The sequence below is a fragment of the Sphaeramia orbicularis genome, chromosome 4 (assembly GCF_902148855.1).
Source record: "Sphaeramia orbicularis chromosome 4, fSphaOr1.1, whole genome shotgun sequence".
Taxonomy (NCBI): Eukaryota; Metazoa; Chordata; class Actinopteri; order Kurtiformes; family Apogonidae; genus Sphaeramia; species Sphaeramia orbicularis.
In genome coordinates, this window is record NC_043960.1 from 35,664,497 (window position 1) to 35,688,850 (window position 24,354).

The 24,354-nt window shown below is 40.3% G+C and overlaps 2 protein-coding genes across 2 annotated transcripts in view; one reads left to right on the top strand and one right to left on the bottom strand.

Annotated features, from left to right (window-relative positions):
• Positions 1 to 1,731: 1,731 nt before the first annotated feature.
• Positions 1,732 to 3,418, top strand: zar1 (zygote arrest 1). The gene is made up of 4 exons (XM_030133026.1): positions 1,732 to 2,427; positions 2,968 to 3,060; positions 3,135 to 3,209; positions 3,275 to 3,418. Exons 1-4 carry the CDS (start codon positions 1,732 to 1,734, stop codon positions 3,416 to 3,418), a joined length of 1,008 nt encoding a protein of 335 aa, XP_029988886.1.
• Positions 3,419 to 4,402: 984 nt separating this feature from the next.
• The window catches only part of fryl (furry homolog, like), a 60,477-nt gene continuing 40,525 nt past the window's right edge, over positions 4,403 to 24,354 (bottom strand). Inside the window, 18 exon segments of the mRNA XM_030132927.1 lie at positions 4,403 to 6,295; positions 7,136 to 7,329; positions 9,097 to 9,207; positions 10,797 to 10,814; positions 12,612 to 12,680; positions 13,464 to 13,562; positions 14,102 to 14,251; positions 14,380 to 14,587; positions 16,730 to 17,178; positions 19,438 to 19,629; positions 20,159 to 20,164; positions 20,803 to 20,964; positions 21,849 to 21,857; positions 22,077 to 22,253; positions 22,388 to 22,498; positions 22,639 to 22,800; positions 22,920 to 23,120; positions 24,194 to 24,334. Coding sequence (XP_029988787.1) covers positions 6,055 to 6,295; positions 7,136 to 7,329; positions 9,097 to 9,207; positions 10,797 to 10,814; positions 12,612 to 12,680; positions 13,464 to 13,562; positions 14,102 to 14,251; positions 14,380 to 14,587; positions 16,730 to 17,178; positions 19,438 to 19,629; positions 20,159 to 20,164; positions 20,803 to 20,964; positions 21,849 to 21,857; positions 22,077 to 22,253; positions 22,388 to 22,498; positions 22,639 to 22,800; positions 22,920 to 23,120; positions 24,194 to 24,334 — 2,700 coding nt within the window. The 3' untranslated portion in view covers positions 4,403 to 6,054.

A 24,354-nucleotide genomic window follows, 5' to 3' on the forward strand; every position in this document is an offset into this window, starting at 1 on the left:
TTGTACTAGGCATTAAAATGAAGAAGAAACTGAAGAAAACAAGGGGTGGTCTAATAATTTTTTCCGCAACTGTATGCCAGGTACTTTTTTCAACACTCTCCTGTCCAGTGAAAACCATGTGTCTTAAGATATGTCCCTTTTGAACATCTGTGATGAACCAAAGTTGAATTCCTTTTTTTATGAACTAAGACTAAACTTCTTCTTAATCTGAATAAACTCTTTAAAATCTCATTGGATTTACTGGAAAATAAACTGTCATAAAGCTGAAAACAGTTGTTTTTCTTGAGCTCATGAGAACTTGACTTTTTAGAGATACATGATTCTTACAGGATAGTAACACTATATATATAACAATCTTGGAACTTATGACGCAGACTTAGGGTTGGGACTCAAAATGTGTCATGGTGCTGTTTTTAATCAGGTCACCAACTGTCAGAGTAAAATACAGAGGAATAGCATGATATGTGAATTAAATTTTAGAATTACAACAAAAATTTAGTAACCTCTGAAAGTATATAAATTATGTTAAAAAAACATATAAAGATGCAACAAGATGGAAACATAAAGAAAAAAATGGCAAAAGAGGCAATGAGCCAAAAAGGACATACAAAAATGCATAAAAAGATACAACAGAACAAAAACAACATAGATGATAAAAATGATACCCATGCTTTGGCCCATGGGCCATATGTTCGGCTACATTCACACTGCAGGTCTTAATGATCTGCTTTAATGCTCAATTCAATTCAACTTTATTCCAGACTCAAGGTCCAATATAGACAGATATTTTTTGATGAAATCAGGTTTTTTGCGTGGTTGTTCACATAATTTAAATCTGACTTCCGTCAGACTCGTGTGAACAGCCTACAGTCCTGAAGTGACCTGCATGTTCAGAGGAAGAGAATGTTACAGACAGTACACTGTCTTTATGGAAGTCATGCTGCGTTTCAGGCAGGTTTTTGAGCCCGTAAGTCAGGACTTCACGCCCTGACTCATGACTTTGTAGCGTTCTAGGCAAGTCACACCAAACTGCCTGAGGGCAAGGAATTGTGGTAGTTAGCCACCATTGTTGTTGCATGAGACGTCAGAGTGTGGAACTGGAAGTACATGATCTAGTACAAGTTCACAGGTGGGAAGTCATGGATTTAACTGCCATTCCAGTGCATTTTCATTGGTAGAAAAACACAGGTTATGGGTTGCCTGGAGTGCAGCATTAATATGGATCTTACTGGGTCCCATCTCCTCTTGCACTGAATTTTGACATCTGTTGCATTTCAATGACTGTCGCATTGCAAAACATCACATATGTATCTGATTTAGGCCCGCAAATGAAAGTGACCTGGGTCTGATTTGAAAAAAATCAGATTAGAGCTGCTCAGACTGTCATAAAAAATCCCATTTGCGAAAAAAGTCTGATTTGGGCCAGTTCTACCTGCAGTGTGGACGGAGCCTTTGACAGGCCTGTTCTATCATCTACAGCAGGGACACATTCATGTTAAACCTCAAACCTCATGTGTGCACTAGGACTACTCTATACTTTAATACTGGGTTGTGAATACTTACATTTGCTTCTGAGGTGAGGTGGAAGCAGACCGTTCAGGTGTGGTGGGTTATTTCTGGTCTTCTTCTACCTGGTCTGAGGGTCACACCTGGACCCAATCAGGTCTAATGGGTCCACTCTGCACGTGTATTTAAGCAGCTCCACCTACACACAGTGGTTGGTTGAACAAAATGGCTACATACGGAACTGAACCAGTCGACAGCTACTATTACTCATCTTACAACCCCTATGCGGGCAGGTACCCCCGGGCAAAAGAAGCGGGGTGGAAATATAAAAGTTACCTGTCCCGCTATGGAGACACCTCGGAGGCCTTCAACAACCAGCAGCGGGCCCAGCTCAAGTCCATCCTGTCCCAGATCAACCCCAAACTCACCCCCCGGCTCCGGAAGGCCAACACCAGGGACGTGGGGGTGCAGGTCAACCTGAAGCGGGACGCCTCGGTGCAGTGCTCCATCGGTCCGCGGACCCTCCTGACCCTGAAGCGGGACCTGCGGCGGAAGAGGACGCAGGAGCCCGAGGCCCCCGGCAGCCCCACGGGCATGGGCGGCGTACGCTACCCCCGCACCATCGCTGTTTATTCCCCCATCGCCTACAGGAGCGTCACCTCCTTCCTGGTGGAAGAAAACCAGGACGCGGAGCCATCCGGGGGGGTCCAGGAGACCGAGGAACCACCAGGAGAGCCGCCCGAGTCCCCCACAAAGAACGTCGTGAGGAAGGGCAAGGACAACCGGGCAAACGACGAGGAGAAAAACACCACAAAAGTACCAGAACAGCGCCGAAAACTCAAGCCGAAACAGCTGGTGAAGAGAGAAGAAGCGCCAAACCCTGCGGAGGGGTCAAAGGGCAAAACGCGCGTGAGGTTCCAGGTGAGATAGTCACGTGGTCAGTCGTCACTCCGCCCACATGATGGTGACTGAGAAAATGTCAGGGTTTTTCTTTTTTCTATCAGGAAATACAAAAAATATCACCTGAAATTAAGAATTTTTTTTTTTGTCAAATTACAGGGAGAATTATTTTAAGGTAATGATTTGGAAATCAAATGGAGGAGAAACTCAATACTAAAATAAGTATACGGTCTCCCTAAAGTTAACTTTCATCACAAATTACTTTAAAAATGACAGTTTGCAGATGTAACTAGTTGAACCAGAGTACATGTGGTTCTGTATTAACCCAGACAATCTACAGACTGGGGTGAAATATTAAAGTTCTCACACTCAGATTAAACTAGTTACATACCCCCTGGATTACTAAAGTATCCAATCTGTCATGGCCCCAAGTCCCATCCACACCAATATAGGCTTCACTAGGAGTCTGCCTCCATCCATGTACAAGAACCTAGACTTCATTTGATCAGGATCACAATGGCCTTAGACTTCTGAATGGTGGCATAACTGTGTTTTTACCAGTTTCTGGAACAGAAGTATGGATACTATCACTGCAGAGACTGTAATCTGCGATGGGAGAGCGCTTATGTGTGGTGTGTCCAGGGCACCAATAAGGTAAGCACCTGATTAGTCTAAAGCAACTAAACTGAACTGCCACATGGCTTCAACCCATCAAACATGTTTTCCAGGTTTACTTCAAACAGTTCTGTAGAAAATGTCAAAAGGACTTCAACCCCTACCGTGTTGAGGACATCACATGCCATGTAAGTGTCTCATGTTGCACATATGATGATCCACGTTTCAGTGCTCTAACCTGACTTTTTTCCAGACTTGTAACAAAGCGCGCTGTTGCTGTGCGATCACACAACGCCATGTTGACCCCAAGAGACCCCACAGACAAGACTTGTGTGGCAGATGCAAGGGCAAGCGGCTCTCCTGTGACAGCACGTTCAGCTTTAAATACATCATCTAGAAACATCTGCACTGAACTCTGCTCTAACATGTCACAACAGTCATATGTGGGACACTTTAAACACAGGGCCTGTATGAAGGCATCTGGGGTACAAGCCACATATTTGATCTTTCATTACTTTATTTCATGCTTGTTTTGTGTTGATGAATTGATGGTGTGTGCCATACACTCACCATGTAATAAATGGCTTCCTTGCACTCTGAACTGAGGTGACTTTATTCACTTGGCTCATGTGAGTGGAAATGTTCGGACTGTAAATGCTTTGACTTAGTCTCTGCAGAACTCAGGTGAAGGTGAGATTCTGCCCACTGAACACTATAAAGTTAATAACTGCACTCGTGCAGTTTGGGTCTAATTGCTGATTAAATCACAGAAGGTGCGTGTGCAGGATGTGAATTTGTGGAGGACTTGAGACTTAAAATCTGCCTCAATGTTTACGCCTGAGTAACTTCTGATTCTCCTGGTTTTAGATTTTTAGTCCCTGAAATGAAGACACTGTATTAAGATTAATTTTCATTGAAGTACTATTACCACACAGTACTCTGGATTTCAAGTTCTACAGTATGTGTTGAGTAAAATGTACTCATACAAGTATTAGTCACAACAGTAAAATGGTCCATGGCTTACTATGTTTAGTTTACAGTTCTGTTCATATTGGTGTATTTTACTGCTGAAAAGGCTTAACATGAGCTTCATTTTATATACAGGCTGTTTAATCCACAGAAAAGCACCCTTTTAAGCAGTGTTGTGGAAAAATGGGTGTCTGCAAAGTGGACTTATGACCCCAGAAACACTGGCTTAATCTTTAGCTTTGAGTGTTTTGTATTAAATTAAGAGTTTTACAGTTCAGTCTTTCAGAAGGAAAACTGTAGAGTAAGTGATAAGTCCAAGATTATACCAAGTAAGTGTACTTGGTTACATTTAACGGGGCATTATGTTCAGGTGTCCAGTAACTTTGGGATTAACTGCAAACCACACTTAATATATTGATTAGGTTTTTATTTATCCAGAGAGAAGGCTGGTATGTGAGTGAACAAGAAAAAAATGTATAATGCACCTCTACATTAAAACATCTTCCAGGTAAATAATATTTTCATTAAATAATTAAGAACAGCATTCAAATGTACCAGACAAGCAGGGAAAAAAAAGCTCTCTGAGGAATGAGTACAGTGACTGTTAATGTGCCATGACAAGGTTTCCAGAAAGCATTCAGGTAACGGTTCATGTCCTGCAGGGTCATTCTGAAAGCAGAGTGCAGCTTCAGCAACAGCCATTTCAAAACGCGGTGAAGGACAAGCGCTGCTTTACGATGGACAGAAAAGTGTTTTCCTCCCCCTCAAAGCTTTAAGCAGAGCCTACGCTGGGGATAATAAAAAAAATAATCACAGTGGAAAGAAGGAATGCATATGACTTGGCTGGGTTGGCGACAGAGGCTACATAAGATCCCTCATGCCATCACCATCATCAAGGTCGATGGGTGGCTAGTCCCAAATGAGCCCCGACACCTTTTGCAAGACCACAACCACCAACCAAGGCAGCTTCTGGGAAATTTAGAAGTTTGTGTGACTGGATGAAAAAGGTAGAGCGGATCATTAAAGACTCAAATCTGGTCTTGGCTTTCTCTTATCACATTAGCTTTATACATACATCCTGTATGGATGAACAGTGCATTACACAAAAGTACAAGGGAAAAATACTGGTTTTACACTATACATTTTCTAAAATATATACAGAGTAAAATAAGTTATGTTTCCATAATGAGTTGTAGCCAGTCTGCACTTGTGTGCAATTATATGCATCTGTGTGTGAGCATATACCAGAATATCCAATATATATCACACAGTCGAGAGTCTCTAAAGGCAGCTACTTATTTGGTTAAAGAGTGAGTTTTGCGTCAAGACCTGTTGAAGGGGATTTTCCTCTCAAAGCAGATCAATAAACAGATATATATCTCTTTTTACACTCCCTGAGGGCAAACGTTCCCCACAGGGTTACAATTACATGTTAAATATCCTAACATTTACAACCTAGGATGTTAGCTCTAATAAAAATACATTTCTCAAAAAAATATTCTTGCAGCGCTCTTCTCTTTCAGGCATGCTTTTGAAAACTTTTTTAAACAAGATTTTTCTGTTTGGAATCTTGACGGTGTGTCCCCTCCTCACACACCTCCTCTGGGCGGTCTGTCTTAAACGCTTCAACAAACCAGCTCCCACACCAGGCCCTGAGGAGGCCATCGGTTGGTACATCAGGTCAGATCCAACAAAAACAGAAAAAAAGAAGAAAAAAACAGAGAGGAAACAAAAAGATCAAATCAAAGAAAAGAGAAAAGTTTTCAGCCCACTGCTTCCTCTCATTCTTTTCCAGGCACTCTACCACGTGACTTATTGCAACGGAATTTTGCAAGTTGGCTTAGTCTGGGAAAAGATATTAGCTTTACGCGTTCATACATGTCATAATACATATGAAGAGTCACAGTTATTCCCACACATCCTTTAGCCCTTTATATGTGGAGTCTCTCGTGTCCTCCTCTGAAGCCCCTCCCCGTCGACCCCTCCCTCTCCAGCTGAGTGAGGTTGGTGTAGACTAGGGGGAGCCTTTTAGTCCAGTCTAGTCCAGGCTGGCGGCCTACAGGCTCACAGCCCAGTGCTGACCATGGTGGTGTGGGACTGGCAGGTCTGTGCCTGACTCAGAGCCTCCCGAATCTGCAGGTTGAGCTCCATGAGGCGGGTGCTGGCTTGGGACAGGTCCCTGCTGGGGCCCACCACGGCCAGGCAGCCCGTCTGACCCAGCGTCTGGTGACGGAAGTAAATGTGCAGAAGGGTTTGGACTGCGTTGTCTGTCTCATTGCCAAAGATGTCATTTGGCCACAAAGACCTGAAAACAAACAGGAAAAGGTTTAGATCAAGAAAAGCCTTGAAAGACCAGATGCTTTTCCAAATTTTGACTGAAGCTCTGAAGTTGTTCCATTCATCATTGAACTGTTTTTAATGATTTGTCTTCTATAGTGTCAACTCACTGTTTTATTCAAGTTCTTGTTGTAATTATTTTGGTCTGTCAAATTAACATGTTAATTATTTAGGTTAGTTTTGAAATATTTAACATGTTGTAAATATTAATGTAGTTCTGTTGTGTTTTCTTCCTGTGGAAGCTGACCAATAACCAGTGTAGTGCAGCAGCTTCATTACTAGTAGAAGTGTTACAATTTTAATTTCATTTTTCATTATCATCATATCAATATTGTGGCATTGTCAAACAGGTTTCAATTAGTTTGTGCAGGTTAACCAATCCATCGTCAAAAAATATAAGTGTAATCTTAATATTAAGTAGCTCCATCTGTGGGTGGACAGACCTGTTCATGATGCTTTTGTAGACTTTAATTTCTCATTCCTTTTTTTGTACAGTTCAGATTGGATCAGCTGTGCATGTGTCTGTTGCAGACTCATTTCCATATGATGGTGACTTCACTTTCATTAGGTTTTTTACTGATAAAGTTAAGAGACTGGATCAGTGTAAAAGGAGGACATTATGACAATTCTATCTGAAGTGAACAGAGTCATCTTTCTTAGTTCTCAGTACAATTCTTTCAGTTCTTGTTCTTTTCTCATATTTAATGGAATACTACTGGGTCACAACAAAATTACTTTTTACAAGCTTGATGTACAAAAACATTTTCGCACATTTTGACTGAGCTGTGGCATTGTTTGCTGATCTTACCTAAAGATTTTGACCTGTATGAGAGCAGAGCTGAAATCTCTGGCTCTCAGAGTCTCAATCAGCGACTGGATCGCTGCCTCTGTGTTGGTCTGGGCAGTGTCTGACATACACACATCCTCCTGACCATCATTTCCTGTTTCTGCCTCCTTCAGACAGCTCTCCAAGATAGTCAGCTCCTCAGACATGTTGGTCACCTTAGAAACAAGACAACATTTACAACAACACCATTAATATGCTCTGCATAACACAAGCCTCAATGTGCAAAACCTATGGAAGAGGTCAGTAAAATAAAGCTCTTAATTACATATGAACTCAGGGACCGACCCCATTACTCCTTATGTGGGATCCCTTAATTTCATTAAGCACTTTAATCTAATTAAAGTTCCATCAAGATGTAGCCTGGATGGGAACTGACCACAGTACAGATACAGTAATGTCAGCCATCGATTAGGAAAAAGGAGTTCTACCCATTCTAACATTTAACATTCAAACCTATGTCTAATCTGTGTATTATTTCAAGAACCAAAACAACACAATAAAATACTGAGAGGCAGTGAGACAGCAGTTAGAGGAGAACACTGCTGTTACAGCATGATGCAGCATAATGTGATTTGTCTCTTCTTGATAGTCTGATTGAAAAGATGGAAAAAAGATGCAAGCAGCCACATTATCCAGGAAAGCACATGTCTGAGATAAAGTTAAAACCCCACCCAAACCTAAGCAACTTGTATCCTGAAGAAATGAAAAAGGAGAGACAATAAAAATACAGAGTGCTATTTGGTAGAGAAGGGATCCATGGCATGCTTCTATCACAATGTAAAAAAAAAAAAAAAAAAAGAGAAAAAAAAAGTATTATCTTAATTTATTCTGGAAGATCTCTTCTTAACAAGGGGGTTGTGGTTGAAATCACAGCTACAAACACTTTCATACAACTACTTCATTTCACATATAAAACTAAATACACAAGAGCAACAAAATAAATAGTAAGTTTATGAGAAAAACGAGCATTTTCTTACATAACAATATGTAAAGTACAGGTCGAGGGGTTTAGAAACATATGTGCACGTTAAAATATAGGTGTTTTAACTCATGTTTAGTGGTACAGTTTCCTTCAATGGCACAGAGAAGACAATATACCCCTAATGTAGATGGGAGCTTCTGTGAAACTGGGTTCATTTTGGTACCTGGCACAGCTATTTAGACCCAATAATAAGAGAAATTTAGACATATTTCCCCCCAGGATGTACCTAATGATGACCTTAGATAAGAGCGATCCAAAAATTAATGCATTTTTAATAAAATATTGGAGCCAAAAATAGGACCAAAATTGGGACAGGAAAAGCTACCTACATGTCAGTGCATTTGATCTGGAAAACATGGCTTGAAATGGTCTTATATACTGCAAGAAATAAAGACACAGTGTTAAATGTGACGATCCTATTGGTTTTTCTAATCCAGACATGCAGGTTTTTAATTAATCAGCATTCTCATTCCAGGTTTTGCATGTAACCCATCGTGTCCACTCGCGTTACACGCAGAACCTGCCCATTTAAACACATAAATCATGAGTGATTTTGCAACAGTGGTCATTTTTGTGAAACACTCTGCCTTATATAATTAGTTCGATTCCCAAAGTGTACCTGTGAGAGACTAAAGAGATACTTTTTAAAAATTGCAGCATGTAATTTTTGTTTCAGTTTTATTGTTAGATGAGGATTATTGTATAAAAATGTGTTTTATCTGAAAAATAGTTTCTCTTTTATCTCAGTAAATATTTATTTTTAAAATAGACCCAAAGTGCTTCCAAACTTGCTTCATAACATTAGTCTACATCTGGTTTGAATTTTTAGCCCCCATGTCCTGGTTTTAGGGACCAGTTTCATAGAAGCACCCAAATGCAGAATGATAACAAAACCCATAGGATCTCTTATATATAACGATGATTTAGATTTTAGTCTCACCTCTGCCTCTCTCTTGATGGTGTCCACTCTGCTGATGAGTTTACAGTAGGCCTGGAAGAGCAGCAGCAGCTGAAAGTGCAACTTATAGAGCCTGCGACATAACTCCAGCTCCTGCACACAGAAACATAAAGGGGAGTCACATGGCGGCATAATGGCTTCCTGTGCACTGAAATTATTCTGATGATCGTATGATTAAGACAGATGGGTATCCTGGGTTAGAGACATGGGAGTAGATGAAAAGGTTAACATGGCTTCAAGGTTCAGGCCACAGAGCGAGAGGTGAGAGTCTACTGCTAGTACAATTAGTCACAGAGATCTCAATTAGAAAACTCTCCATCACCATGTTTGACGCTGCCATACGCGCCCCGGTGACCCCTGTGAGACTAACTAGATGAATGACTCAAAGACTCATAGTTAAGACCCTAATCCAGGACAATATAGAGGATTAAAAAAAGGCACTTTGAACACAAATGGGGAATGATTAGGGCTGGGCGGTATATCGACTTTATGGGGTACATTTCCCAATGACATACAGAATGAGATAATACTCTTTAGGGTTACACGCCACATTTAACCAGTTTCTTTCATGCTTTCTCTGCCAGTGTTTACATCTCTGCCCTCTACCTGCAGTCTACCACATTTCACAATAAATGGAAACTATTTTTATGAAACACAAACGTCTCTAAAGTTGAAATTTTTGCATTATTGGATCATCAAAGTGTGTGTAAAACTAGAATTACACAAAGACACACTGACATCTGCAGACAACAACAGCCAAATTAATTTAGGGCAATTTAGGGTTTACTTTTCCCCGAGTGGCAGAAAAAAACATCTTGCATAAAACTCCTGTAGATTGCAGTAAACTGACCAAATACTTAATTTCTTCCTTTGGACCACCAGTGGTTATTAAACATGAATATCAAATTATAGATGTTTCTGTGTTTATCTCTCCAAGCAGCTGTTGTGCAGTTAAATATTGTGTTTTTTCATGCTTTTACTGACAACATTCACAGCAGGCGAGCTGTTATTTGAAGAGATTGAGATCAATTTCCTGTTTTGGGGAGCATTATCAGCCTTTCTGCTCATGTGTTAAAAGAGACAGAGGTGGACACCATTTCAGTCACTGGCTGCTTGAGAAAATGTTTCACTATTTTCATCTGCATATTTTACAGCTGTATATGTCCAAATAGGGACAAAACCCAGCATTTGCATTTTATTTTAATGTAAGTGCTTCTGACATCTAACATTGGTGTACAACTGTCCTTACCCCTAAAAATACAGATATAGATTTTTTGACTAATATCGCCCAGCCCTAGGACCAATAAACATGCAAAATAAAAGTGGAAATCTCTTTGTTTCTCCATCCATTTTCCCTAAACGTTACACAAATGGCAACTATTCACTGTGACAAATTAAGATATCTATCTGCAGACACAATCAGAGGTTGATCATACAGTAGGTACCAACAGAAATAAAAAGGACATATTGCAGTCCAGAGTACATTCTGATTGGGTGGGTGGTGGTGGTGGGGTTACATGAGCGATCAAGGCGAGACAGAGATGAAGAAGTGGGTGGGAGTGTTGGCAGAGCACAGTCTGGGGTTGCAGACAGCGCAGGATGTACAGAGAGATGAGATGGTCAGTGTTTTTGTCCGGATGTCATGATTATTATTAAGAGTCTATAATATGAGAACCACTTACTGCTAGATTTTCCATTTGCTAAGCAAGAAGGTGAGCAGGTCACACACACACATACAACACACACACAAACAAAACAAAGGGAGAGAAAGACCAAGAATTAGTGAGCTTTAACAAGGCAGCTGAGACACAGTGACCTGATGGGCGAGGAGTGTTGGTTTATCAACTTCCCTTCATACAGGTCAGGGAAGACTCAGTGCCAAAACACATGAGCTCACTTTAGCAGTAATAGAAACCCTTATTCTGAAAAGCTTGACAGCAGCATGTATGATGAGGGAAAAAGAGGAGACGTAGCAGAGGCTACAGAAGGAGGGAAATTAGTTAAATCCAAAAGATCTCTGAATGTGTCACGCTTGGGACTGAAAACAGCTTCATTTTGGACCTAAGGAAGTGTTTCTGTGGGTGGATAAGGGAAGGGAAGTGTGGGCATTAAGTCCACGGAGCGGTGCACAGAACTCAGACTAAGTGATGTTGTGCACAGTAACAACTCTGGAAAAAAGGAGACCACTAGTTATATTATCTACTGGTAAGTAGAGTCGCGAAAAACATTATTAGACCACCCTTGTTTTCTTCAGTTTCTTGTTCATTTTAATGCCTGGTAAAACTAAAGGTATACTTGTTTGGACAAATAAAATGATAACAAAATAGCTCATAATAGTTTAATTCAAGAGCTGATATCTATCTATTCTCCATGTTTTCCTGATAATAACCAAAATCACTTCAGTTCTTACATCAATATCTATGGCATTGTACTTACAAAAATAGTGCTTTTAGGCATTCCATGTTTTCTTTTCTGTCCGTTTTAGTCACATGATACACACAGGAGTTAGTACTTGATTGCATAACTATTGTTTTTGATGATTTTTGATGGTCTAATAATTTTTTCCACGACTGTATTTGAGTAAACGGAGTATTTTTGTTTATTTTACAAACTACTGACATTTCTTTCAAATGCCAAGTAAAACCTTGTCATTTAGGGTATTTATTTGCACAAGATGACAACTGGTTAAAAGTAACAAAGAATGCAGTGATTTTCAAACAGTGAATTAAAATGAAAACAGGTTCCTTCCGATGTTTTACTTATTCCATACTCTATACTAGCATTGCAAGCTTGCTAAATTCAGTTTTTTTGTGGTCAAAAACTATATATATTTTCTTAAAAATTCTTTTTAACATTATTCCAGTCAGTAAAAATACAAATAATAAGTATAAACAGTCTGTTATATTTCTGTCACTACCATGTTACATTTTTGGTTACTCCAACATGTGCAAACTTTACTCGTGTTTTGTTTTATATAAGACGATGCCAATAAAACAACTTTTTATCTGAATTAGAGGATAAAGATTGTATTTTTTTCTCGTCTTCAGGCAGGAAGACTGATTCCCTGGTTGTAAATTAGGAAGAGTTTACAAATCAATATCTTGTGGACTAACCCTGACTTTCAATCACAGCTTTCATGTTTATTTTATGCTCCCCACCAGGCCTTCACTTTACTGTTCAATGTTTTATGACACTCCTGGTGCAAAAATGCAAACAGCTTGTTTTGTTTCTGATCTCTTTGAAGCGGTCTGTAATTTTTTTCCAGAGCTGAATAGTAGAAAAAGTTATAGATACTAACACAATACAACTGAGGTCAAATGAATCCAAGTGGAACACCTTGATGATTTAAAATTAATTTTAATAATTTTTAAACCTTAATCCATTTCAATGTTCGTCAAAATTATGTATCATGGTGGTCAGAACAAGAGAGAACCCTGGTAAGTTTGTCACCTTAAACATCCCTCTGGATTACCTTACACTTGAGAATTCCTTCTTACCTGTGCGTGAGTGTTAGGTCGCTGGCTGCTGTCTTTGTCACCAAATGTTTTCCTGCAGTTCTCCAGCCACTATGAGGTTCACAGGGGTGAGACACAAGACAGGAGAAGGAAAAACCATAAAGGATTAGAGGAGGTAGCAGAGGGAACACATGAGATTTTTCTCTCCTCGGATGCATCCATGTACAGTACATTTGTGTGTGCATACAATAAAAGTTGGTCAGGGAGGATGATTTAATAAGGGTGTTGTACTTAGCGAATTAAAAAGGGCCTGTTTCAGAGAACGGGATAGTATCTAGTCCTCCAGGGACCATAGCCGTCTCATTCAATTAGCGCCCCTGCATCCCAGAACCCTCTGCAATCTCATCTCTTCTCTTTATTCCCCTCCCCCTATGCTCCTCCTTCCACCCAACCCTCACAGCTCCCTCTGCCTGGCTCCCATAACTGATTTAGGAGCGCTGAGGGTTATTTTTATCCCTTCAGCGGAGAATGTCAGTAGTGATGCAGACACTAACGGCAGCTAAATCTACTCATAGCCTCCACTGATTTGATGTCTGCCCCACTGATGAGACGCACAACGGATTATCTTTTACAGCATCAGCTATTTGTCTCAACGTCTTTGTGGCCTTCAAACGGTGATGCCATAAGGATAAAGGGCAGTTTTCACCTGCCTCCAAGCTCAGGTCTCCTGAGAGAAGAGGCCTTTCCTTTAAGTTTCAAACAAACAATTCCTGACACAACAGCTAATACTCTGGAAGTGCACCAGTGTTAGCCTTTAAAGCTTTGTTTCACATCTTCTATGTTCTCAACAGAACAGAGAATGCAGGAGAATCTGGACTATATGTGGTAACTTACAAGCTCTGCTGCTTCTCTCTTGGCATTGTAGGTGTCCAGGTGTTCCTGCAACTCCAGCACACTAAACTTCAGAGTCTCCAGCAGTCCACAAGAGACCAGCTACAATGACAAGGCACCATAAACATTAACCCACACCAACACCGGTTTCATACACAATGCACACAAACAAACCTACCGCAGGACTCACAGGTAATGAAGGATATACATAATAGAGATGGCTAAAATATTGAGAAGATGCTTTTTTTATTTTCAATAAAAGTCATGCGCAAGTGGGCATGGCAATTGCAGTGAGAATATGTGTGTTAAAGAGATTCTAACATAAGTCAAATGTTGTGTAACTGACACCACAATGCAACACATAACTACCAGAATCCTACATGTTACAAATTTCAATTTTTTTTCTCCAGTTACAGACACTGTTAAGATTCACAGATGATTGTCATGCAATGTATGGAGTACTGTAAAATTGCTGCATCATGATATTATCAAGATTGTGGACAATGTATGTTAATAGTACCTTATTATGACTCTGATTCTCATCCCTAATACACAAACTGCATCAGAATACATGGTACTGCTACCACAGTACTGTCACTTTCAGATGTATTCAAATGGAAAACCAAGCAGGACAGCCTCACCGTCTCTGCATCCAGCAGCACAGTGGGGCACTGAGAGCGAGAAGTCATCACTTCCAGGGAGCTGAGGAACTGATTGCCCATTCGCTGGAGTCTTTCACCAAGAAAGCGCACAGATGCATGTGTGATGGAGCCAAATTTCCTCTGAATGCTCTGTTTTAAAAACATGTAAATAAAAATAATCTTAAAACAACGTAAACAAGGCCTGTAATAATGCAGATATGGTGGAATTCTAACAACCAAAACTAAAATAAATCCAAAAGCATGTGAAAAGAATTTACCTGGAAGAGTCTGGAGAACACGTGGAACGTGTAAACAGCTGAGGAGCCATCTGTATCTGACAACATTTGGTTGACATGGCAACGCCAGGCATCTTCCTCATTGTCATAGGCAACAGGCTGGAATGCGGCCAGGATGGCAGAGAGGAAGGGCGAAGGGGGCGGAGAGGCCTGAATCTCTGGGAAGCAGTCTGCGTCACCTTCATCTTGACTAAAATACACACAAGGGCCAATAAGCAACACTCCGACATGTTCCACACTCCCCTCAGTGTTCACTGAAGGACAAATGTAAACACATACACATGCTCATCCAACTCCCAATAAGTAAACAACCTCATGTTTGTTCCTCTGCCTCCTTTCCTGCAGACAATTTTGCTGCAGTATATTGAGAGCTCCTATCTACTGCAGTGCTCTAGCACAAAAACAACATATGAGCTATTAGCATTTAGCATCATGCAAACATTTCTCCCTCCTCCCTCTCCGTTCCTCTCTCTCACACACACAAACACGTACAGATACTCACAGGCCTGTAGGACCAAACAGCCTGAAGAAGCAGACAGAATATAAGTATCTGAAGCCTGCGCTGCCAAGCGCTGCAGCGGACACAGTCTCTGTCCTCATCCTCACCCTAACTATCGCTTCTCTTTCCCTTACTCTCTCCCCTTGTCTGCAGCACTGCAACTGCTAACAGCACTAGCGCACTGCACTCCCATCCCACACAAGACTGCAGAGCGCTCTATTCAAGCTAGGCATAACACACACTGACACGTACACACGCTTCAAAACAGAGCAAGCTTCAAAGCTCACTGTGCTACAGTGTTTCAGAGGTTTTTTTTTTCCTCCCTCCTGCTCCCACTTACATTAATCCTCATAGACAGAAAATACATGAAACCATTTAGTGCCCTGCATCTTAGACAATCACTCAGAGTAAGCCCTTCTTACACATGGACATCAATCATACATGGCTTAGCTAGCAAAAGACCTTCAGAACTGCAATGCTAGCAAAATGCTATGTCAATCACTATATATGCATATGCTTCATGTTTGTTCAAAAGCTTTGTTTATTTATATTCCTTTAGGTTTATTTTAAACCAGAATTTACAACTGTCATCCAAACAAGTGGCCAACCTTGAAAAGTGGCTGTTAAGAAGTGGCCAGGAGCCAGCATACATTGGCCCACCTTCATAGTCACAACTCACATGGGAGCCAAGCCAAGGAAGAAATTACCCATTATCTCACAGAAGCTAATCTAAACCTGTAGTCTATCCATATTTTTTTTAATTGTAAGCAGCCATACCACAAATATATTTTTGCCTGTCTTGTACTACTTGAACCAAAACAGTAAATTAATGCTTTAATGTAGATGTTCTCAAAGTCCCCCTCAAGAATCGGTTCATTAACAAGCATAGTCTTTCTACCATTTGTACTTAGTCGCCACTGGAACTGTGTGTTCTAAAATGTGTCGAACCTTAATACTTCAGACCTGTCTGATAGTGATGAACTGAAACACTTTACAATTTAACACTGTCATTTATCAAACTGCACTTAAGTTGACAGTGAGAGACTTTTAGCAAGGATTTCAACTTTAAAAGCAAAACATGTGCACATTTGAAAACCCCTGGCCTGACTTATCAGTTGCACTACTGCCACCCGATAGCCTGACTTATCAGTGCATGCCAACGTTTTTGCACATACGGACAGACAGACGGACGGGCGACAAAGTGATGACAATACCCTTCGGCCAGTGTGGCCGAGGGTAATGATGAACTTGCTTTTATTCAAATCACTAGCAGAAATCACTGAACAAATCAAAACACAAGATATAACAATAGTGTCAAAGAACACAGGGTAATAAGCTTCTTATTTTGTTGAATATTTCCTTGTGCTAGCCATCTACCTAGCTGGTTGATAAACCAAGTTAAGAATCAGCAAGAACACTTTAAATGTACCCTGAGTGAGTTCCTGTTTACTCACAGCTAATGTAGGCTAATGGATACAACAAGACTGTTTTATAGGTGCAAATGACCCACCTATATTTTCTGATATTAAGACTTCTAATAGATTATATGTAAACAATTATTGTGCTTTGCATTAATGAATAGGTTACTGGTGCTAAAATGATATAAGACTGGCCCAGAAATGTGAAACATAAATATTAAGTCAAATGGAATGAGATCCAAAAAGGTCACATGCAATTATAGTGGATCCTCTCATGGCATCAGCCTAAATGTGCGTTAAACAGACATAGTTTTATTTCTCATTTGAACCACAGATAATGATGAAGGCCATTGTCAGCACAAGCATCTTGTCTGATTATTTGTCAAAACATGCACTGCAGACCTGATTCAATTACCTGGACATGCCAGAGAAGTCTGCCTCCTCTTCCTCACAGCGCTCATCTAGCTCCTTCAGGGCCTGCGTCACATCCTCCTCCCACATAGACCCACAGGTGCTGTCTGGGTCTGGATCTGGATCTGGTTTCGTTTCTTCTGGTGCAAGGGGTAAGGGCAGCGATAGTGGCAAAACCGTTTGGGGTTCCTCTTCACAGACGGACCCCGGCGGGGTGTCTATGGCTGGAGGGGGAGGGGGGGCAGGATCTAGGTCATCCTGAGGGTCCTGGGTGTCCTGAGGGTCCGGGATGTCCTGAGCATCCTGAATATCCTGAGGCTCTTGAGGATCCTGTGAGTCTGGGAGGTCACAGAGCTCTGGGGGGTCAGAGGGCAGAGGGGGGGCACTGCAAAACCCCGTGTCCTCACTCACACTGCTGCTCAGCTCATCTGCTGCTGTCATACTTACAGCATCCTGTAACACAAAACCAGAAGGAGGCAGTCAGTAGCCAGTGGACAGATAGCACCGTATAAAATCACACTGTACATCAACACTGACATTTTTCTGAGCGGTTACTTCAGTATCATGTAGACAGCTCCTAAAGCAAACTGAAGAACACACATTCACTACTTAAACAGTCCAATATCATGACTTAAGACAGCTATAGATTTCACTTAGCAACACATATTAGCCTCAATTATACAAAAGGGAGCCAAGTCAGCATTTTGTACATTACTTAACTTCCTTAGAGATCGCTCTTGATGTCACTCCATGAGCTAACATCTCTCATGAGAAATTAAATAAAATGAAAAAGAATCAATAAACAGGAGCCAGTATCAATTTATCACTGGAATGCCATTAAAAACCTGGCCTCTGTACTAATAAAACGGTAGCATCATGATGAAATGACATAGGAGTGAGAGCCAACAGAACAGCACTTGAATGCAATGTATGCCCGGATACATGTTAGATCTGAAAGGTCTGATTTATGGCTGGCACTCTATAACTACATGCAAATAATGCTCCATCGCCACATAACAAATTCAAACAGCAGTAATCTGAAGCAGAGGGCATTCACGACACAAGCCTACGGTTGCATAATACCTGTATGATGTTGTTGTTGAGCACACAGATACATGGAGAGATATGTTACAACATGGCACAGAGGATGGATCCTAATTAAAAGCACTTGGTTTTTCCTGTCTTGTTTTTTTTTTTTTTTTTTATTTAAAAGTCTAATGCATTAGGGAAAGCTGAGTGTGGCAGGCAGCCAGTACATCAAAGAGACAGCAGCTATATTACAGAAAGCTTTTAGAAGTGGTCGTGGCCATCCTGGAGGGAATGAGTAAGAGTATTGATGGTTTTATCTGGGGCTCATTTCACTAAGAGCCGGGCCTGTGATGGCAGAGATGTCCTTGGTTTGATCTTGAAACCACCGGATAGACTGAGTTCCTAGAAAGTTCCACTGAAGTGTTTGACTCTCAGTGAGAGGTGGACACACACTAGTACATGTATATGAGTCATTGTGGTAAACAGAAATGAACCAAATTAAAACAAATAAATAAATAAAAAATTAGGCATGTATGTATGAGCAAGAGTATGTATATATATATATATATATATATATATATATATATATATATATATATATATATATATATATATATATATATATGTATGTGTGTGTGTGTGTGTGTGTGTGTGTGTTTGCAAAAATTATGAAGTAACTTGAAACTGTAAAGGAAATGCATTTTGTTTTTGTCTGTGTATAGGGTGGGAGTGGGGTCATTTAATTTCTCTGCATATAACACAAACACACATTTTGTTAAGTGTGTATAGAATAATAGTGCTAACCTATTAGTCCTGAAAAATACCTCATTAATAAAAAAATTATAACAAAATAATGCAACTGAAAAAAAAAAAAAAAACAGAAAAGGGAATACCAGGTTTTCAAAAAATGAATCTAAACTGAAAAAAAGTGAAATTAGTGTAAAAACCAATGAAACCTGCAAGACTGTAATAACCTTGATATGAGTAAAGACTATTTCTATATTTAAATTAGATTCTGTCATCTCAAGTAGAGCAAATGTAAATCAGACCAGCACAAATATTGTTAAAACATGTGGTAAATGTCAGTAGCGGTAGATAGCAAAGCTGTGTGTTAATATGGTAGTAAATCAATTGGCTGATAAAAGGGTTAATTAAGAGCACTGATACTTTTCATTTTGTACAGTTTACACACCACTTGTTATGGACTCATACTCACACATGCTTCAGGCGAAGATAAAGTAGCTGGTGTCCATTTCACAAGTTTTTAATGGAGGGTTTAGTTGGAATGGTCAGTTGCTGTGTTATTGGAGGTGAGCAGTGACAGCTGACCTGAGGTGAGCTTTTTTTCATCTCTCCCCAAATCACACAAGCAAAGCCCCACAGCACAACTATTAAGGGAGCTAGAGCTAAGCCCTCTGCACCTGTACCCAGAGCAAAGCAAAAAGTAGCAAAAGGAGGCCGAAGCAGCGCAAAAAGCTCCAATGTCTTAACCTGCCAGAAGGTAGATGAGTTTCAGAAACAGCACCTTTACCATAACCCAAATTCCCTGAAGGCTGCTGATTGGCTTTCTACCAAGCAAGCGAGTACAGCAGAAACACATACAAAGATAAACAGAAAGAAAAAGGCGAGCTAGAAAGCACCCGAACACCACAATTTATTATTGCCTCTCCCAATTGATCGCACCTCAGGCAGCTGGCTGCTGGTGCTGTCTGAGTGGGCCATCTCCAAAACGGGGCTATCCATTCGAGGGAGGGAAGGTAGAGAAGGCAGGACAGTGGCCTCCTCAGTCAGCACGCTGCTGGAGGATTCTTGAGACTGCTGCAGAGAGTCCACGTGGTTGGATGCCGTGTCATCTGTAGCAGAGTCACTGTTTAGCTGGAGGGGAAAACATAAACATGAGATTTGATTAGCTTCACTGTGGACACAGATGTAAAGCAGATATAATGTGCATCATCTGGATTGAAGCAAAAATGTGTTCAGTATACATTTAATAAACTTTATGAGCATACAACTATAGATGATAATTCAATCAGGCTGTTATGTCCTATCCTATTAACTATGCCAGAGCACTGCCAGGTATGTAAATTTAGAAAGAAATCCTGCAATATTCTTACATTTTATTGATATTGTTGTTTTAGTGATGTGTGCACATGAAGAAAAAAAAACATTTCCAATTTTGTCTGTATCAAGCAGAGCATTTTAGTCTTTTTAGTCTCAACACTTAACAATTCTTCAAGCAAGATTAAATATCATGCTATCAAAATTTTCAGCTTTCTTTTTATAAATATCATTACATTGTATAATGTCACATGTAAATGCTGCATGCTCATGTTGTAGTGTGGTGTTATAGTGTAATACAGGATGGCTACTAATATTTAGGGGAGGCAAAAGCTCATTCTCTCACCGTGCACTAGCAAGATCAAGAAGAGCAGGAGAAGAGAAAAAGAAAAGATCCCCATTAGACTAAGTTGAAGCAGTTATAAAAGCTTTTAGATAAGAACCTGATTGCAATGGAAAAAAAAGCAGAGGGGAGTTAGAAAGCAGCAAAACGAACCAAATGCAGAGAGCATGCTGTGGTTTAGATTCCTGCCTGTACCCCTGAATCATAACTAGACTAAAGCCAATTGAAAACATGATAATAATCTTCAATAGTAAGAATGTTTGCAACCAAGTATAAGCCTAAGTAAGTGCCTCACAAATGTAAATTGAAATATTGTTTGGAATTTTCCTGGACTGTACTTACCTAGTGGAAAAAATAAGACATGAGGAAGGGGAATAGCATTAATGTAGCGTTTAAAGGTAGAAGAGCTGGGCTGAGAGTTGGAGGGGTATCTACCACCAGCGCAGAAGCAAGCATCTAGCCGCTGCACACTGGCAGCAGGTCCAGCTCAGAATGCGCGCACACACACACGCACACCATGCCAGCTGGCTGTGTGAGGAGCATGGTGGGTTGGGTTGGGTTGGGTTGGGTGGATGGGTGGGGGGTACCCTGAATAGAGTGAGACTTACAAGGCCAGAACGGGTGAGAATCTGGCTAGCGCTCAGTACCTCCTCCTCAGACGATTCATCCGTGTCCTCGTGGTTGGTGAGGTTGAGGCTTGGCGTGCTGCCCGTGTACTGGCACTCCTGCAAAGACGGTGTGTCCCCTTTGTCCATGCTCTCCAGGGAACGACGTCGAACACCCCAGTTGAAGTTGTCCATGCTCTCCCCCTGCAGGACAACCCAGTAAACAGGAGTCAGAAAGAGTGGCCAGAGTAGGAAGGTTTGGAACAGATGTTACAGAGTGAGGAAACACAACAAGACAATGACAGCGTACATCAACATTCCACAAAAAAAAAAAAAAAAAAAAAAAAAAAAAAAAAAAAAAAAAACTGACGATAAATAAAGCACAGATGAATGATGGATGGATGAATTTTCTCCGGCTTTTGTTATGGTCACATGATAAAACATTCTAACACTATAAAAATTAAGCAATCACAACTAGGGCTGTGCAATATGATATATATACTACTGTATGATGACAGAATTTTATTATGCTTGCAAATTACATTTTTCTGTAATTTGAAAAAAGATTCTTCAGTGTTTTGTATACTTATTGTATTTACTTTTAGTGTGAGCCCTTTTCCCGCTTAACTTTAAAATGAAAAGGTTTGCTGCTATATTTCACTACAAATGATTGTTATTGTTGACACTTATGACCATACTCACATTTTAAGTTAATATTTGTCATGGTTTTTCTATTCATGTTTCCATATTTAATAAATTAATATTTTGTATTCTGTTAGATAATCAACTGGAAATTTTCCCTAATGTTTCAAATAAAAGGAGACAATTCAGTATCTAGTAGGAAATAGGTCTTTTCAATGTGACTGTCATCAACTATTTACTCATTTAACTTGCAGCTAATACATCATTATCTGGATATGAAATGACCGATATGGGAATATGATGTTTTTGCCATATTTCACTGCCCTATTCACATTTGCAATAGCCATGATTTCTAAATGCAGCTTAATTTTGGTGACAGTACAAAGAGGCACAGAGGGACTGAAGAGAACTGCATCTCTAGGAAGTTCTCTGGACCACAGACTTACCTGCAACTCCTTGTGGCAAGAGAAGAGAAATAATAATGTGTTAGTTGACTAAAGACAAACATTTTTCTATTTCTGAACTATAACAGTCATGATTAACTAGACATGAGTTGGACAGACAAGACATTACTATTGTTAATCAAGAACAAGAACACTAAATGTAGGTGATTTTGAAGTTTTGCTGGTTTGGTTAATATAAAGCAAATGAGTGGATAGTTTACTCCAATTTACCTCAGCATCTTCCAATTCCACATCCAAGAAATCAAAGTCTTTAAAGACACCAAACTGCTGTTCACTGCCCGTATCTTCTCCCTGCACTTCCTCCTCTCTGACCACCTCCTCCACTGTGGGAATCAGACTGGTTTGCTGGTCAGCAGAATCTAGATCTTCATTGGAGGAGAAGACCACCTGCACACAAAGGAAGGACAGTCTTTACCAAAATGTAAAATGGAAACATACACTTAAACATAAGGCATTCGAACAAAACAAAACACACCAACACCAAGCACAAGACAGCGATAATAGATCTTATTTACAGAGACCTTGTCTGATGCTTTAGAGTAGGAGAGGAGTCTTACAGATGGATTTTTGGGAACACCAGACTCTGGCCCACATAAAGACAGGACATTCATCAGCTTCTCTCTGGTTCTTCTCTGTAATAAAACAAAATAACCACAAACATCAGATTCATACAATGGGTAAAGAAACTGTGCCAGGTTATAACTGATGGAAGTTCACTTTAAGTCGACCTCTCCACACCTGGTTACAGTAGTGAGTCTGTTTGAACAGGTACCTGAGAGAGTTGGGGTCTCTTCCAGCTCACTGGCACCAGTCCGTTGGAGTTGGAGCCAGATGACGTTGACGAGGTACTCCTGGTTACTGCAATCACTTGAGGCTTTCCATTGCGTCCTGTTGCAGTACGCTGGTCACCGTATTTATGCCCTATTATTGGAGTCTATGGAGTTAAGCAAGATTAGTCAGTAATAGCACAATGCTGAGCATATCCTTAAAAGGAGAACGCACAGATATTTTGAGGAAATAATGTAGGGAGCATATTCAAAGGCAGAATCCCACCTCTGAGATGTCAAAGTGGAAATCCAAAGTTTTGCCAGGTAGTTCTTTTGAAGAATTATTGAATATGCGTGTAAATGCAATTTCTGGGGAACCACATGATTCTGCACTATACGAGCGCTGCACATCATCTGGAACAACAAGGCTGGCTGAACGCGACACAACCAACTTCAGAATGTTTTGGGCCTCCTTCCAATGTGGGCTCTGTAAAGAACAGAAATATAATGATCTCATTATGAGAAATCACACTGTATCCATTATTCTGTGGAATTTCAAAGTATGGACTGATTTTTTTCCCCTCAGAAAGCTAACCTCCAACCACCACAGCTATAGACTATATGAGGCCATGTTTATTTGAGGTTTTCAATCCTGCTCTATGCCAAAGAGCCTTACGAGGACACCAAACAAATATAACTTACAGTGCATATCAGCACACAGGCATACTATGCGCACAAACACAATACTTCCTACAAAAGCAACACTAGTAGTAAGTCAGTACAGAGATAGCCTAAGGCTCTAATGGTATAACAGCTGTTAGATGGTGTTGTGAGTGAGAAGCGTATAATGCCCTGGGTCAGGGCTAAAAGGCTTCCATAAAGAGCCGTGCCTATATCAAAAAGGCCTCCAAACAATGACTCTGTAACATAACTTATTCTCAGTGGTGCAACTCTTCACAGAGCAGGATACATTAAGCTTAATGTAAATATACAGTAGGATGAACATGCAGCAGACTACAAAGTTCTTGTCCATAATCAGAAGAGGCCTGGGGTATATTTCTTGTTTGGCGTCTTCGAGAAAAAAAAAGTGTACCCAGTAATGCAAGCATTTATTACAGAATGAATCATTATTGAGTAAATGTGTTTATCAAGTCACAGAATAAATAATCATTAAAAACTAACAAGATCTTCCATGTATGCTGCACATCACTGTTTGATCAAAATTATGGAATCATTGATTGCACAGATTCTGTTTTCTAATCCTGTGTGAGAACACCCCCCCACCCCCACCAGTCCTTTAATTTACAGCGTATACAAACATTTTATTTAACAAATACATTTCCTATAATGGAAAATTCAATTGCATCTTCCTCATGAACATGACATGACAGTTTGTGAATTATGTGTGTAAATTTGACCAGCACGTATCAGATATAAATCAGAATGAAGAGGAACTGATCTAGCTGAAAAACAAAACCTAAAAAACAAACCAATGTTGTGCATCTCTGATCAAAATTCAGTCATAACAGATTGCAACTACTAAGGATGGTGAAAGCTCACCTGAACATATTTGCCAATGATCTTCATGATCTCCAAGTTAAACTGTTTGACAGGAGCAGCTGACAGCTCGATGTAACTCAGCAGACTGTAGATGATCTGTAATAAGGACTGCTGCATGCTGGGAAGGCCCTTCTCTAGCAGCTGAGATGAAAAGAGAGAGA

What these genes read in the sequence shown, in the direction of transcription:
- zar1 (XM_030133026.1), top strand. Translation starts at nt 1,732, where the DNA reads ATGGCTACATACGGAACTGAACCAGTCGACAGCTACTATTACTCATCT. An exon ending in AAACGCGCGTGAGGTTCCAG is followed by an intron (nt 2,428 to 2,967) that starts GTGAGATAGTCA and finishes TGTTTTTACCAG; the next exon opens with TTTCTGGAACAGAAGTATGG. An exon ending in TTGAGGACATCACATGCCAT is followed by an intron (nt 3,210 to 3,274) that starts GTAAGTGTCTCA and finishes ACTTTTTTCCAG; the next exon opens with ACTTGTAACAAAGCGCGCTG.